This window comes from Mobula birostris, chromosome 27 (genome assembly GCF_030028105.1).
Source record: "Mobula birostris isolate sMobBir1 chromosome 27, sMobBir1.hap1, whole genome shotgun sequence".
Taxonomy (NCBI): domain Eukaryota; kingdom Metazoa; phylum Chordata; class Chondrichthyes; order Myliobatiformes; family Myliobatidae; genus Mobula; species Mobula birostris.
This window is the reverse complement of record NC_092396.1, coordinates 8,629,590-8,643,471: the sequence shown is the minus strand read 5'-3', so window position 1 is coordinate 8,643,471 and position 13,882 is coordinate 8,629,590. Positions and strand designations below refer to the sequence as shown.

Here is a 13,882-nt window from a genome sequence, read left to right as displayed (position 1 = left end):
GTGGTTAAGGTGTTGGTCTAGTGATCTGAAGGTTGCTAGTTCCAGCCTCAGCTGAGGTAGCGCATTGTGTCCTTGAGCAAGGCACTTAACCACACATTGCTCTGCGACGACACCGGTGCCAAGCTGTATCGGCCCTAGTGCCCTTCCCCTGGACAACATCGGTGGCGTGGAGAAGGGAGACTTGCAGATTGGGCAACTGCCGGTCTTCCATACAACCTTGCCCAGGCCTGCGCCCTGGAAACCTTCCAAGGTGCAAATCCATGGTCTCGTGAGACTAGCTGATGCCTATAATGGAGAATTGCAGTGTACAGAAACCGAATATCCATACTGAAGATAAGAGCCGGGGAATTGGAAGTTGTCAGAATAGGGGAGGGTGTTGAACCAATTTTGAGGACATGACTCAAAATAATATCCACAACGAACACTGCAGAGTGTACAGTCAGTGTCATATCACTGAGGAAGTACGGCATGGATTGGAAAATCCTTTCACAGTGCGGGGTGACTAGGTATCAGAATGAGGTTTAATATCACTGGCATATATTGTGAAATTTGTTAACTTAGCAACAGCAGTACAATGCAATACATGATAAATATAGAAAAACTGAATTGTTTGAAAGTATACATGTATATAGCTACGTGACAATAAACTTGACTTGTATAGGTTTTAGTGTTCCAGAGAGAGAGCAGAGCGAGGAAGTCAAACCTGTTTCATGCAGGTAATCGCGGGCTAATTCAAACATCCTCAGGTGCATGTTTGTGATGGGATTAAATGAACCACAAGCCAGCAACACCACCTCTTTACACCTGCTTGAGCTCTCCATAGTGGCGCTGCTGAGAAAAACAGACCGATATCAGAGAAATAAAACTCTAAAGAAAAATCATTTCACCAACCGCCCCCCCCCCCAAATTATTGGTGGAGTAAAAATCTGTATCAACATTCTAATCTTCCAATTCTGAAACAAAGATTCCTGGGAAGCATCTGTGTTGAGGATAGGGGGGAGGAAGGAGTGTTTGTAAATCCTGACTCTCTGAGGTCTGCTGGTTAGGAAGTCCGAACACCCGGCTAGTTGCACAGTATGGTTTAGACCAAGGAGTTGGAGTAGAAAACTGCACTGCAGTGGACAGGGAGGCTCTACAACGGGTAGTCAAAACTGCCCAACGCATCTCTGGCACCAGCCTACCTGCTATCAAGGACACATACATGTAATGGTGCCAGAAAAGGGCCAGTAGCATCATGAAGGATCCCACCCATCCTGCTCATGGTCTGCTGTCCCACTTCCATTAGGGAGGAGGCTATATCGTATCCACGCCAGAACCACCAGACTCAAAAAAACAAGTTACTTTCCCTGAGCAGTAAGGCTGACCAACAACTCCACTCACTAACCCACCCCTCAACACCCCCAACCACCACTACTTTATCATTTCCAGTCAGAATCACCTTATGTACAGACACACTCCTGTGCCTACTGTCACTTTATGGGCATACAATCAATCTGTGCATATAAGCTATCTTATGTATTTATATTTATTACGTTCTTTATGTTATTTAGCATAACATTATGTTATTTATCTGCATCAGACCCAGAGGAACAATTACCTTGCACTTATATACAGGAAATGACATTAAACAATCTTGAATCTGGATGCCCATCACTAACAATTCTCCAATCTTCGAGTCCCCAAATGACGGCCTTGGGCTTATTATTCAGCCAAGAAAAGCATAACAGACAAGCACAAATCCCTCCTGAGCCCAATTTTAGGTTTACTTCTCAACCTCATTCTACTGCCTTCTCCCTGTAACCTTTGACGCCCTTACTAATTAGAACTCATCAAACTCTGGAGTAAATATACCCAAACACGAGGAAATCTGCAGATGCTGGAAATTCAAGCAACACACACAAAATGCTGGTGGAACGCAGCAGGCCAGGCACCATCTACAGGAAGAAGCAAAGTTGACATTTCGGGCCGAGACCCTTCGTCAGGACTAACTAAAAGAAGAGACAGTCAGAGATTTGAAAGTGGGAGTGGGAGGGAGAGATCCAAAATGATAGGAGAAGACAGGAGGGGGAGGGATGGAGCTAAGAGCTGGAAAGTTGATTGGCAAAAGGGAAACAAGGCTGGAGAAGGGAAAGGATCATGGGACGGGAGGCCGAGGGGGAGGGGAGCACCAGAGGATGGGCAAGGAGTTATAGTGAAAGGGACAGAGGGAGAAAAAAGAGAAAGAAAGGGGAAATAAATAAATAAATAGATAGATAGATAGATATATAAGGGATGGGGTAAGAAGGGGAGGAGGGGCATTAACAGAAGTTAGGGAAATCAATGTTCATGCCATCAGGTTGGAGGCTACCCAGACGGAATATAAGGTGTTGTTCCTCCAACCTGAGTGTGACTTCATCTTTACTGTAGAGGAGGCCGTGGATAGACATGTCAGAATGGGAATGGGATGTGGAATTAAAATGAGTGGCCACTGGGAGACCCTGCTTTCTCTAAACAGAGCGTAGGTGTTCAGCGAAACGGTCTCCCAGTCTGCCCAATGACTTGGCCTCCAATGAATTCCACGGATTCACCGGCCTGTGGCTAAAGAAGTTCCTCCTCATCTCTGTCTTTCTATTCTGAGGCAATGCCCTCTGTGCTCCAGGCTCCCCCATTATTTCCATTTATTTATTTACAATGCCGAGTGGGTCCTTCCAGCCCTTCGAGCAGCACCACCCCAGCAACCCGTCACCCTCAATTAACCCTAACCTAACTCTGGGACAACTTACACTAACCAAATTAACCTATCAGGTACATCTTTGAACCGTGGGAGGAAACCGGAGCATTCGGGGAAAACCCATGCATTTCACAGGGAGGACGTAGAGACTCCTTAAAGAGAACACCAGGATTGAACTCCAAACTCCAACTTCCCAAGCTGTAGTAGCATCATAATAACCGCTACACTACTGCGGCGCCATAGGAAACACCCTCTCCATATCCGCTCTATCTTGGCCTTTCAACATTTGATAGGTTTCAATGAGATCCCCCCCCCTTTCCAAATAAATAATTGCTGAAGCTACAATTTACCCCCCACTATATCTATCAAGAGACGTAGCTGTCGCGGCTGCACAATGCTACTTGGGGAAAAATTCTAAGGGAGGCTGATGATCAGCAAAGCCGTTCCCAATGTAGTTTACAGAGAACTACAGTTGGTCTTTACACTACAGAAAAACTGACAGATACTGTTGATTACTGATAATTACTGATACTGATACTGTTAGTTACTGATAGATACAAGCTGATTTACAAGAATCAGTATTAATATCAACAGGGGCTTTGGATAATTTTCCTGCTTGAAATCCGGGTGGTGATAAATTGGACAAGTCTGGCTAACTGGGCTCAGGATGAAAATTTTAAAAAACTAAATTTGTTGGAAATCTGAAATGAAACTAGAATTGCTGGAAGAATTAAACAGTTCAGGTAGCATCTGTGGAAAGAAAATCAGTTTAAATTGGCATTTCATCATTTATCCCTCTGTTCCCTTTACTGTACCCACCCCTCTCTGACACTGAAAACTACCTTGCTTTTCCTTCTTTCTCACCAAATGTTTCCAATATTTTCTTTGTTGCCCCAAATCCCACACTACCTTGAACCCAACACGATACTGTTTCTTGCACTTCCTTGAAGTTTCAATGTTCAAAAGTTCAAAGTAAATTTATTATCAAAGTACATATACAACCTTGAGATTCATTTTCTTGTGGACAAACTCAATAAATCCATAATAAAATAATGACCTTAATAAAATCAATGACAGACCGCACAAACTTGGATGTTCAACCAGTGTACAAAAGACAACAGACTGTGTAAATGCAAAAAAGAAAGAAATAATAAATACTGATAACATGAAATGGAAAGCTCTTGAATGTGAGTCCAAAGTCAAAAGACAAAGTACATTTATCATCAAAGTATACAACCGTGATTTGTCTTCCCACAGACAGCCACAAATCAAAGAGTCCATAGGTTGCAGGAACATTTCAATGTTGGGGCAAGTGAAGTTGAGTGAAGTTATCCTCTTTGGTTCAAGAGCCTGATGGCTGAGGGGCAATTTACTGGGTGCACTGGGAAATCTATTAAACCATTGTGTAACATCTAAAAATAAAAGCAAATTAAAGTATGAGGTATTAATAATATATGAATAGTCTGGAAAATCTGCCAGTTCAGCATCAGTGATGCCCTAACTGTATCTGATTAACATGGTTTACTGTAGATTAATGACTGGTTTAAATATTTTCCTTTTATAGAAATAGCACAGAGCAATGCATTTGAGGTACTGAAGGATTTTAGTTATGAAAATGAATACCAGGGTTCATGCTGACATCTTTTAAAATGGAGATGAGGAGGAATTTCCTTCACTAGACTCCTGTCTTCTCCTATCATTTTGGATCTCCCCCTCCCCCTCTCAAATCTCTTACTAGCTCTTCTTTCAGTTAGTCCTGACGAAGGGTCTTGGCCTGAAACATCGATGGTATCTCTTCTTAGAGATGCTGCCTGGCCTGCTGCATTCACCAGAAACTTTGATATGTGTTGCTTGAATTTCCAGCATCTGCAGATTTTCTTGTGTCTGAGGAATTTGTTGCCACAAGGAGGCTGTGGAGGCCAAGTCATTGGTTATATTTAAGCCAGAGGTTGTTAGATCCTTGATTAGCCAGGGCATGAAAGGATTGTGGGGGGGGGGGAATAGAGGAGATTGGGGCTGAGGGGGGAAAATGTATCAGCCATTATAGAATGACAGAGCAGGCACGATGGGCCAAATGGCCTAATTCTGCTCCTATACCTTATGGTCTTGTTTGTACTTTGATAATAAATATATTTTGAAGGTTGGAACTGAGAAGCTATTGGGAGAGAGGTCATAATACCTTTTTTTTGGTATCATCTGTAAATTGCTAATCACATTTCCTGCTTTTACATCAGACAATTAATATTCAAAGTTCAAAATAAATTTCAAAATTTGAAGTAATTTTTTTAATCAAAGTACATCTACCTCACCAAATACTACCCTGAGATTCATTTACTTCCAGTCATTCACAGTAGGACAAAGAAATACAATATAATCAATGAGAAGCTACACACAAAGGCAGACAAATAACATGCAAAAGACAAACTGTGCAAGTACAAGGAAAACAAATAACAATATTCATAAATAACTAATACTGTGAACATGAGTTGTAGAGCCCGTGAAAGTGAGTCTGTAGGTTGTGGAATCAGTTCAGAGTTGAGGTGAGTGAAGTTATCCACACTGGTTCAAGAGCCTGATGGTTGAAGGGTAATAACTGCTCCTGAACCTGGTGGTGTGGGACCTAAGGCTCCTGTACCTCCTACCCATTGGCAACTATTAATATATATAACATCATGGGTTTCAGCTCCTGTCGCTATAGTATGACACATCAGTATAACATAAACAACCCTTAACCCTCTCTCTCTGCTGTTTCTCACGAAGCCATTTCAGATCCATTTTGCCAAATTGCCCTGGATCCCATGGACTCTTACCTTTGTGACCAGTCTCCCATGTGGGACCTTGTCAGAAGCCTTACTGAAGTCCATGTAGACTGCATCAATCGCACTACCCTCAGCGACATACTTAGTCACCTCCTCGAAAGATTCAATCAAATTAGTCAGGCAGGATCTCCCTAACGAAGCCAAGCGAGTTATCCTAGATTAACTCCTCCGCAAGCCTACCTTAAGGGACAGACCTCATTAGCAAGGGGAGTGACCTGCAGCAGGAGAACAAATAACCCACAGTACTTTGGTAGGCTAGGGGACCGAGATGCATTAACAACGTTCCACCCAACATAGACAGAGGGCAATATAATGACTAAGTCCCACCATTGCCTGTGAGGAGATAATAGGACGTTCTCCCCACAACCGCGTGGATTTCTTCCAGGTGCTCCTGTCCCGAAGACGTAGGGTTAATTGGTCTCCTGGGTGTACTTGGGAGGCTGCATCTCGAAATAATAATTAAAAGGAGCCCATAATTAATAAATAATAAAAAGTAGGGAGCAAGGGTTTGCACTGAGGAATTCTCAGTGGATTCCTTAAGGAAGAGGTCTAATGGAGGAGTAAGTATTATCCAGGATAACCAGGAACAACTACAGGTCCAAAGGGTTCCTCGGGGAATGGTTTCTGTGGCCGTGGACATAGACCTGTCAATCCGTGTTGTTTCCTCTCACAGTCCAAAGATGCAATGGTTAGTACGCATAACAGTCATTGTAAATTGTCCTGTGATTAAGCCAGGGTTAAATTGGTTGGCATAGCTCGAAGGGATGGAAGGGCCTGTCCCAATAAATAAATAGAATTTTATTTGGCGTCCTATTGTGGGCACGGTGGCGTAGTGGCCAGCATAACGCTTTACAGCGCCAGCGATGGAAGATCAGGGTCCAATTCCTGCCGCTGTAAGGAGTTTTTACGTTCTCCCCATGACTGACTAGGTTGCCTCTGGACGTTCTGGTTTCCTCCCACATTCCACAAGGCACGTGGGTCAAGAGTTCGTGAGTTGTGGACGTGCTCTGTTGGCACCAGAAGCACAGCAACACTTGCAGGCTGCCTCCAGCACAATCCTCAGACTGTGTTGGCTCTTGGCACAAATAATGCACTTCGCAGTATGCTTTGATGCACGTGGGACAAATAAAGCTAATCTGTAATCCTCTTTGTATTTTAGTGCAATTAATTTCATATACTCAGTGGCCACTTTATTAGGTAGTCCTGCTCGTTAATGCGAACATCTAATCAGCCAATTATGCGGCAGCAACTCAATGCATAAAAGCACGCAGGCGTGGTCAAGAGGTTCAGATGTTGTTTGGATCAAACATCAGAATGGGGAAGAAATGCAACCTAAGTGATTTTGATTGTGGAATGATTGTTGGTGCCAGATGGGGTGGTTTGAGGAGCTCAGAAACAGCTGACCTCCTGGGATTTTCACACAACAGTCTCTAGAGTTTACAGAGAATAGTGTGAAAAGAAAGAAAACATCCAGTGAGGGGCAGTTCTGTGGGTGAAAACACCTTGCTAATGAGAGAGGTCAGAGGAAAATGGCCAGAGACGTTCAAGTTGACAGGAAGATGACACTAAAATAGCCACATGTTACCACAGTGGTGTGCATAAGAGTGTCTGTGAATGCACAACACATTGAAGTAGATGGGCTACAGTAGCAGAAGACCGGTCCTGTAACTAATAAGGTGGCCACTGAGTGTATATTTGTCACCCCTTTTCCAACACTGTTTTAGTTCTGGTTTGGGGAGATTCAGGAGCGGAAGAGAGTTACATTTCTTACTAGTGTGACCACATTGCTAATATCTGCACACATGGTATTGATCACTTTCGTACCAGTACACGATACCAGCTGCATCACCATACTGATAAAAGAGCATAATAACTACACAAATAGGAAACATCCTTATTACCTGAGCATGGTGAGGGGTTAGCTATCAAAATTATAAAGTTTCAGAAAATTGCTAACAACGGGGGGAAAAAGAATTAGAAACACAAGTGACTCTGCAGATGCTGGAAATCTTGAGCAACACAGACAAAAATGCTGGAGAAACTCAGCAGGTCAGGCAGAATCTATGAAGAGGAATAAACAATAGTTGTTTCAGGTTGAGACATGTCATCAGAAATGGAAAGGAAGGGGGAAGAAGACACAATAAGAAGGTAGGAGGAGGGGAAGGAGGGCAAGCTAGATGGCGATAGATGAAGCCAGATAAATGGGGAAGGGAGATGAAGTAAGAAGCGGGGATGTTTTTCCAGTAATTTCCCCCACCCTTCCCTCTTCTTCAATTCCCCACTCTGGGGCCCCTCATCTCTTCTCCTCACCTGCCTATCACCTCACTCTGGAGCCCCTCCTCCTCCTTCCCTTTCTCCAATGGTCCACTCTCCTCTCCTATCAGATTCCTTCTTCTTCAGCCCTTTACCTTTTTCCACCTACTACTTCCCAGCCTCTTACTTCATGCTCCCTCCCCACCTTATTCTGGCTTCTTCCCTCTTCCTTTCCAGTCCTGATGAAGGGTCTCGGCCAGAAATGTTGGCTGCTTATTTACTTCCATGGATGCTGCCTGACCTGCTGAGTTCCTCCAGCACGTGGTGTGTGTTGCCTTGGAGTGAAGTCAGCTGTTTTAACAAGAACTATTGCACCATTTCACGTCAACACATAATTTGAACAGTTGAACAATTGCGTGCCGATATGTTTCATGGAGCTGGTATACAGGAGAGTAAATATGAATGTTTTGATGAATTGGGGTTAGGTTTCTTAAGTTATATTAGTGTATGTCATTTCAGAAAAACTTTTATACTTTACAGTACAGCGAAGGCCTTTAAGTTTCACATCAGGCTAAATGTGAAGAGTATTCCAGCTGGGATTCACCGTTCCTGGGGGAACTCTTCACACCAGTGACTGACTGACTAGATATTTGAGGTTTATCAAAGAGAAGAAACCAACTACAAGAGAAGAAAAATCAAAGTTAAATCTTAATATGAATACAAAAAAAAAGTTTAAATTATATATTTTTCCCCAGCCACACAGAATTTTGAACAGCCTGGCAATTCTGGTGTAAAAATGTACTATTATAAATGGGTTTGGTAAAAGGGTTCTATCCAAGTTTTCAAAACACTATTAGACATACCTATAATATCATACCTTTAGTATCTCCCTCCTCGTTTGTAGTTGCCTCCAAACACCACAGAAAATAAGCAGTTTTTTTTTAACCTGCGAGGTTTTTCCCTGCCCAGCGCGATGGCTATTTCTGTAAGAAAGTTTAGAAGCACAACAGTTGTAAAATGACAGCTGTACGCTCTGAGGTAAAAATTTATTTTTTTATACATATTATTATAGTTTTTTTTAACGTATTGGCTGCCACGTAGTGTAGCAGTTAGCAGGGTGCCATGACACCTTGGGGTGTTCTGGAGTTCAGAGTTCAATACTGGTGCTGCCTTCTGAAGTTTTTAAAAGGTGATTGGCAAACAGTTTTGAAGTGCATCACCACCATCTTCTGAACTGGAGTGTGGGTCAAGATAGCTAAATCCTACATACTTATACCTGTATCAAATTCCATATAATTAGATCAGATTTAGATTAGATTCAACTTTATTGTCATTGTGCCAAGTACAAAGCCAATGAAATGCAGTTAGCATCTGACCAGAAATGCAAAGAATAGTGTTATTTACAAAATAACTGTGAATAAATTAAAAGAAATATAAATAAAAAGACCCAAACTGCACTACATATTTAAAGCAATAATCCTGTGATCCTTTATGCAAAATATTGTTGATGTTAAATTGTGTTTTATTCCGTGATGACTTTAACATTAACCATCCTCTCTCTCTGGTGCCATTTGTAAGGAGTTTGCACGTTCTCCCCATGAACCGCTTGTGTTTCCTCCCACAGTCCAAAGACGTACTGGTTAGTAGGTTAACTGGTCATTGTAAGTTGTCCTGTGGTTAGTCCAGGGTTAAATAGGTGAGTTTAAAAACGTAAACATGAGGAATTCTGCAGATGCTAGAAATTCAAGCAACACACATCAAAGTTGCTGGTGAACACAGCAGGCCAGGCAGCATCTCTAGGAAGAGGTACAGTCGACATTTCAGGCCGAGACCCTTCGGCAGGACTAACTGAAAGAAGAGATAGTAAGAGATTTGAAAGTGGGAGGGGAAGGGGGAGATCCAAAATGATAGGAGAAGACAGGAGGGGGAGGGATGGAGCCAAGAGCTGGACAGGTGATTCGCAAAAGGGATATGAGAGGGTCATGGGACAGGAGGCCCAGGGAGAAGGAAAAGGGAGAGGGGGGCATTCATTGGGTCATTCTGTGCTGTATCTCTACATAAAACTAATTAAAAAGGTAACCTGAACTCATCTGACTCCCCCCACACACCCTGCAGACAGGTATCTATACCAATTAACCATTAGAATGTTAATTAGTATTTAACAGAACAGCAGTCCTTTTTGCAAAACTGAGGGGTAGTGAATTGTTGCAACAACCTGACCTGAATTTCAGAATGACGCCCAGTGTTTTTCCTTCTGAAAGCAAAGCCCTGCTGCAGTGGAAATGAAGGCAGAAACTAGGAACCTGAACCAGGTTTAATATCACTGACAGCTGTCGTGAAAATTTCTTGCAACAGTACAGTTCATTGTACCTACAATACATCTTTGGACTGTGCGAAGGCCCATTAAGTGCCCTCTTCTCATTACTAACACAGGGAGGAGGTACAGGAACCTGAAAGCACACATTCAACATTTCAGGAACATCGTCTTCCCCTCCGCCTTCCGATTTTCGAATCGACCTCACATTTTGTTTTACTCTATTTTTGCACTACTTACTTAATACTGGAGGGCAGAGTCTCTAAATACAAGGATATCCTTTTAGAACAAGGGTGAGAAGGAACTTCTTTAGTCAGTGGGTGGAGAATCTGTGGAATCCTTTGCCACAGACAGCTGTAGAAACCAAGTGATTGGGTATACTTAAAGCAGAAGGGTGACAGATTCTTGATTAGTCAGGGTGTCAAAGGTTGCAGAAGGCAGTAGAACAGAGTTGGGAGGGATAATAAGTAGAACCATAGAACACTACAGCACAGAAAACAGCCATTCGGCCCTTCTAGTCTGTGCCAAAACTTTATTCTGCTAGTCCCATTGACCTGCACCCAGTCCATAACCCTCCCGACCTCCCCCATCCATGTATCTATCCATTTTATTCTTAAAACTTAAGTTAGCCCCAATTTACCACATCAGATGGCAGCTCGTTCCACACTCCCACCACTCTCTGAGTGAAGAAGTTCCCCCTAATGTTCCTCCAAACCTTTCCTCTTTCACCCTAAAGCCATGTCCTCTCGTATTTATCTCTCCTAATCTAAGTGGAAAGAGCCTACTCGCATTTACTCTGTCTATACCCCTCATAATTTTGTAAACCTCCATCAAATCTCCCCTCATTCTTCTACGCTCCAAGGAATCAAGTCCTAACCTGTTCAAACTTTCCCTGTAACTCAACCCCTGAAGACCCAGTAACATCCTAGTAAATCTTCTCTGCACTCTTTCAATCTTACTGATATCCTTCCTATAGTTAGGTGACCAGAACTGCACACAATATTCCAAATGTGGCCTCACCAATGTCTTATACAACCTCACCATAACATCCCAACTCCTATACGCAATACTTTGATTTATGAATGCCAGGATGCCAAAAGCCTTCGTTTTTTTTTAGATTAGATTAGATTATGAGGACACTCAGTCCTCGTTACAACCCTGTCTCCTGTGATGCCACTTTCAGGGAATTATGTATCTGAACTCCCAGATCCCTTTGTTCCTCCGCCCTCCTCAGTGCCCTACCATTAACTGTGTATGTCCTACCTTGATTTGTCCTTCCAAAATGCAACACCTCACACTTTTCTGCATTAAATTCCATCTGCCATTTTTTGGCCCATTTTTCCAGTTGGTCCAGATCCCTCTGCAAGCTTTGAAAGCCTTCCTCGCTGTCCACAACGCCTCCAATCTTAGTGTCATCAGCAAACTTGCTGATCCAGTTTACCACATCATCGAGATCATTGATATAGACAACAAACAACAATGGTCCCAGCACAGATCCCTGAGGCATACCACTAGTCACAAGCCTCCAGTCTGAGAAGCAATCATCCACTACCACTCTCTGTCCTCTCCCACACAGCCAATTTCGAATCTAGTTTACACCCTCTCCATGGACACCTAGTGTCTGAACCTTCTGAACTAACCTCCCATGTGGGACCTTGTCAAAGGCCTTACTAAAGTCCATGTAGACAACATCCACAGCCTTTCAGCCATGATGGAGCAGACTCGATGGGCTGAATGGCCTAATTCTGTTCCTATGCCTTGTGATGTCAGGTACTGCACTGTACTACTACATCAAAACGACAATTTTTACAATTTATAATAAACCTGATTCTGATTGCCAGAATTTACTTCGACTACCCTCTCATAGTCAGAACAGAAGCTGTAACAGACTCGGAGGCTTTGTGGCCCAACACGTCCATCCCACTCTCTCTCAAAAAGCTTCCCAGAGATCCAGTCCAATGTCTTTTCCTCAACACCCTGGACATCCAATTCCTTTGGAAAGTTAACCAAATGCCTGTTTCTAAAAGATCCCCAGACAGCACTTTCAAACCCATCAGAGAACAAGACATGGGAGCAGAGTGAGGCCATTCGGCCCACTTAGCCTGCTTCACCATTCCATCATGGCTGATTTAGTACCCCTCTCCACCTCATTCTCCTGCCTTCTTCCAGTAACCTTTGACGCCTTTACTAATCAAGAACCTCTGTTTTAATGCACTCAATGACTTGGCCTCCACAGCCATATGTGGCAAAGAATTTCACAGATTCACTACCCCTCCGGCTGAAGAATTTCTTCCTCATCTCTGTTCTAAATGGGCATCCCTCTATTCCGAGGCTGAGCCTTCTGGTCCGAGACTCCCCCACGATAGGAAACATCCTCTTCACATCTACTCTACCTAATATTTTCAATATTTGATGGGTTTCAATGATACCCTCCCAATTCTTCTAAACTCCAGTGAGTACAGGCCCAGAGCCATCCGATGCCATCATGCATTAACCCTTTCATTCCCAGGATTGTTCTTGTGAACCTCCTCTGGACCCTTTCCAATGCACATCTTTTCTTAAGATACGGAGCTCAACTCTACTCACAAGTGTGCTCTGACCTTATAAAGCCTCAGCATCACATCCTTGCCCCTTATATTCTAACCCTCTCAAAATGAATACTAACATTGCATTTGTCTTCCTCACCACCGACTCTACCTGCAAGTTAACCTGTAGGGAACCATGCATGAGGGCTCCCAAGGCCCTATGCACTGCTAAATTTTGAGTTTTCTCTATGTAGAATATAGTCAATGCCTTTATTCTTGACCATACACTTCCCTACACTATATTCCATCTGCCACTTCTTTGCCCATTCTCCTAATATGTCCAAGTACTTTTGCAGACTTCCTACCTCCTCAACACTACCTACCCCCCACCTATCTTTGTGTCTTCTACAAACTTAGTCACAAAGCCATCAACAGTCATCCGCCTCATTGATATAACATGAAAAGAAGCAGTCCCAACAGCCCCCTCCGTAGAACACCGCTAGTCACCGGCAACCAGCCAGAAAAAGCCTCCTTTACTCCCACTCTTTGTCTCCTGCCAGTTAGCCAATCTTCCATCCATGCTAGTATCTTTCCTGTAACACCACTGACTCTTATCTTGTTTATTAGCCTCATGTGCATCACATTGTCGAGGAGGCCTAACAGTCCAAGAAAGCAACATCCACTGACATTCCCTTGTCTATCCTGCCTGTTCTTCCCTCAAAGAACTCTAACAGATTTATCAGGCAAGACTTCCCCTTTAGAAAACCATGCTGACTTGGGCCTCTGAGTACCTGAAGCCTCATACTTCATAACTGATTCCAACATTTCCCCAACCACTAACAGGCCTATAATTTCCTTTCTTCCACCTCCCTCCCTTCTTAAAGGGTGGATTGACACTCATTTCCAGTGCTCTGGAACTATTCCAGCATCTATTGATTCCTGAAAGATCATTACTAAAGCCTCCACAATCTCTTGGGCTATCTCTTTCAGAACACTGGGGGCGACGTCCATCTGGCCAGGTGACTTATTTACTTAAGACTTTCCAGCTTCCCAAGCACCTTCTGCTTAGTGACAGCAACTACACGATGACGTACCTACCTACCCTCCCTCCTTGTCCCCACTCCAAGCCCACTGGAGTGCCAATTTATCATAGGGATTGAAACATCAAGTCCTAGTAGCTCTACTGGCCCCCGACACTCTCGAATTGGCATCCCGCTAGTGTCGTTCCCAGTGAAGCCTGATGCAAAATACTTGAGGAAGT

At 43.3% G+C, this 13,882-nt stretch overlaps 1 protein-coding gene across 14 annotated transcripts in view; it reads right to left on the bottom strand.

Annotated features, from left to right (window-relative positions):
- Positions 1-13,882, bottom strand: part of nmnat1 (nicotinamide nucleotide adenylyltransferase 1) — a 36,901-nt gene that overhangs the window by 10,643 nt on the left and 12,376 nt on the right. For 3 of the 14 annotated variants that reach the window (XM_072244793.1, XM_072244794.1, XM_072244796.1), the window contains 3 exons: positions 8,660-8,765; positions 5,521-5,744; positions 704-831 (listed from right to left, as the gene is read on the bottom strand). In XM_072244793.1, the coding sequence (XP_072100894.1) occupies positions 704-831; positions 5,521-5,609 (217 nt within the window). In that variant the 5' untranslated portion in view covers positions 5,610-5,744; positions 8,660-8,765. Of the gene's footprint in view, positions 1-703; positions 832-3,767; positions 4,985-5,520; positions 5,745-8,315; positions 8,461-8,645; positions 8,766-13,882 lie in introns of those variants that run through there. The other 11 variants (XM_072244803.1, XM_072244804.1, XM_072244801.1 and 8 more) reach the window with 11 other exon arrangements.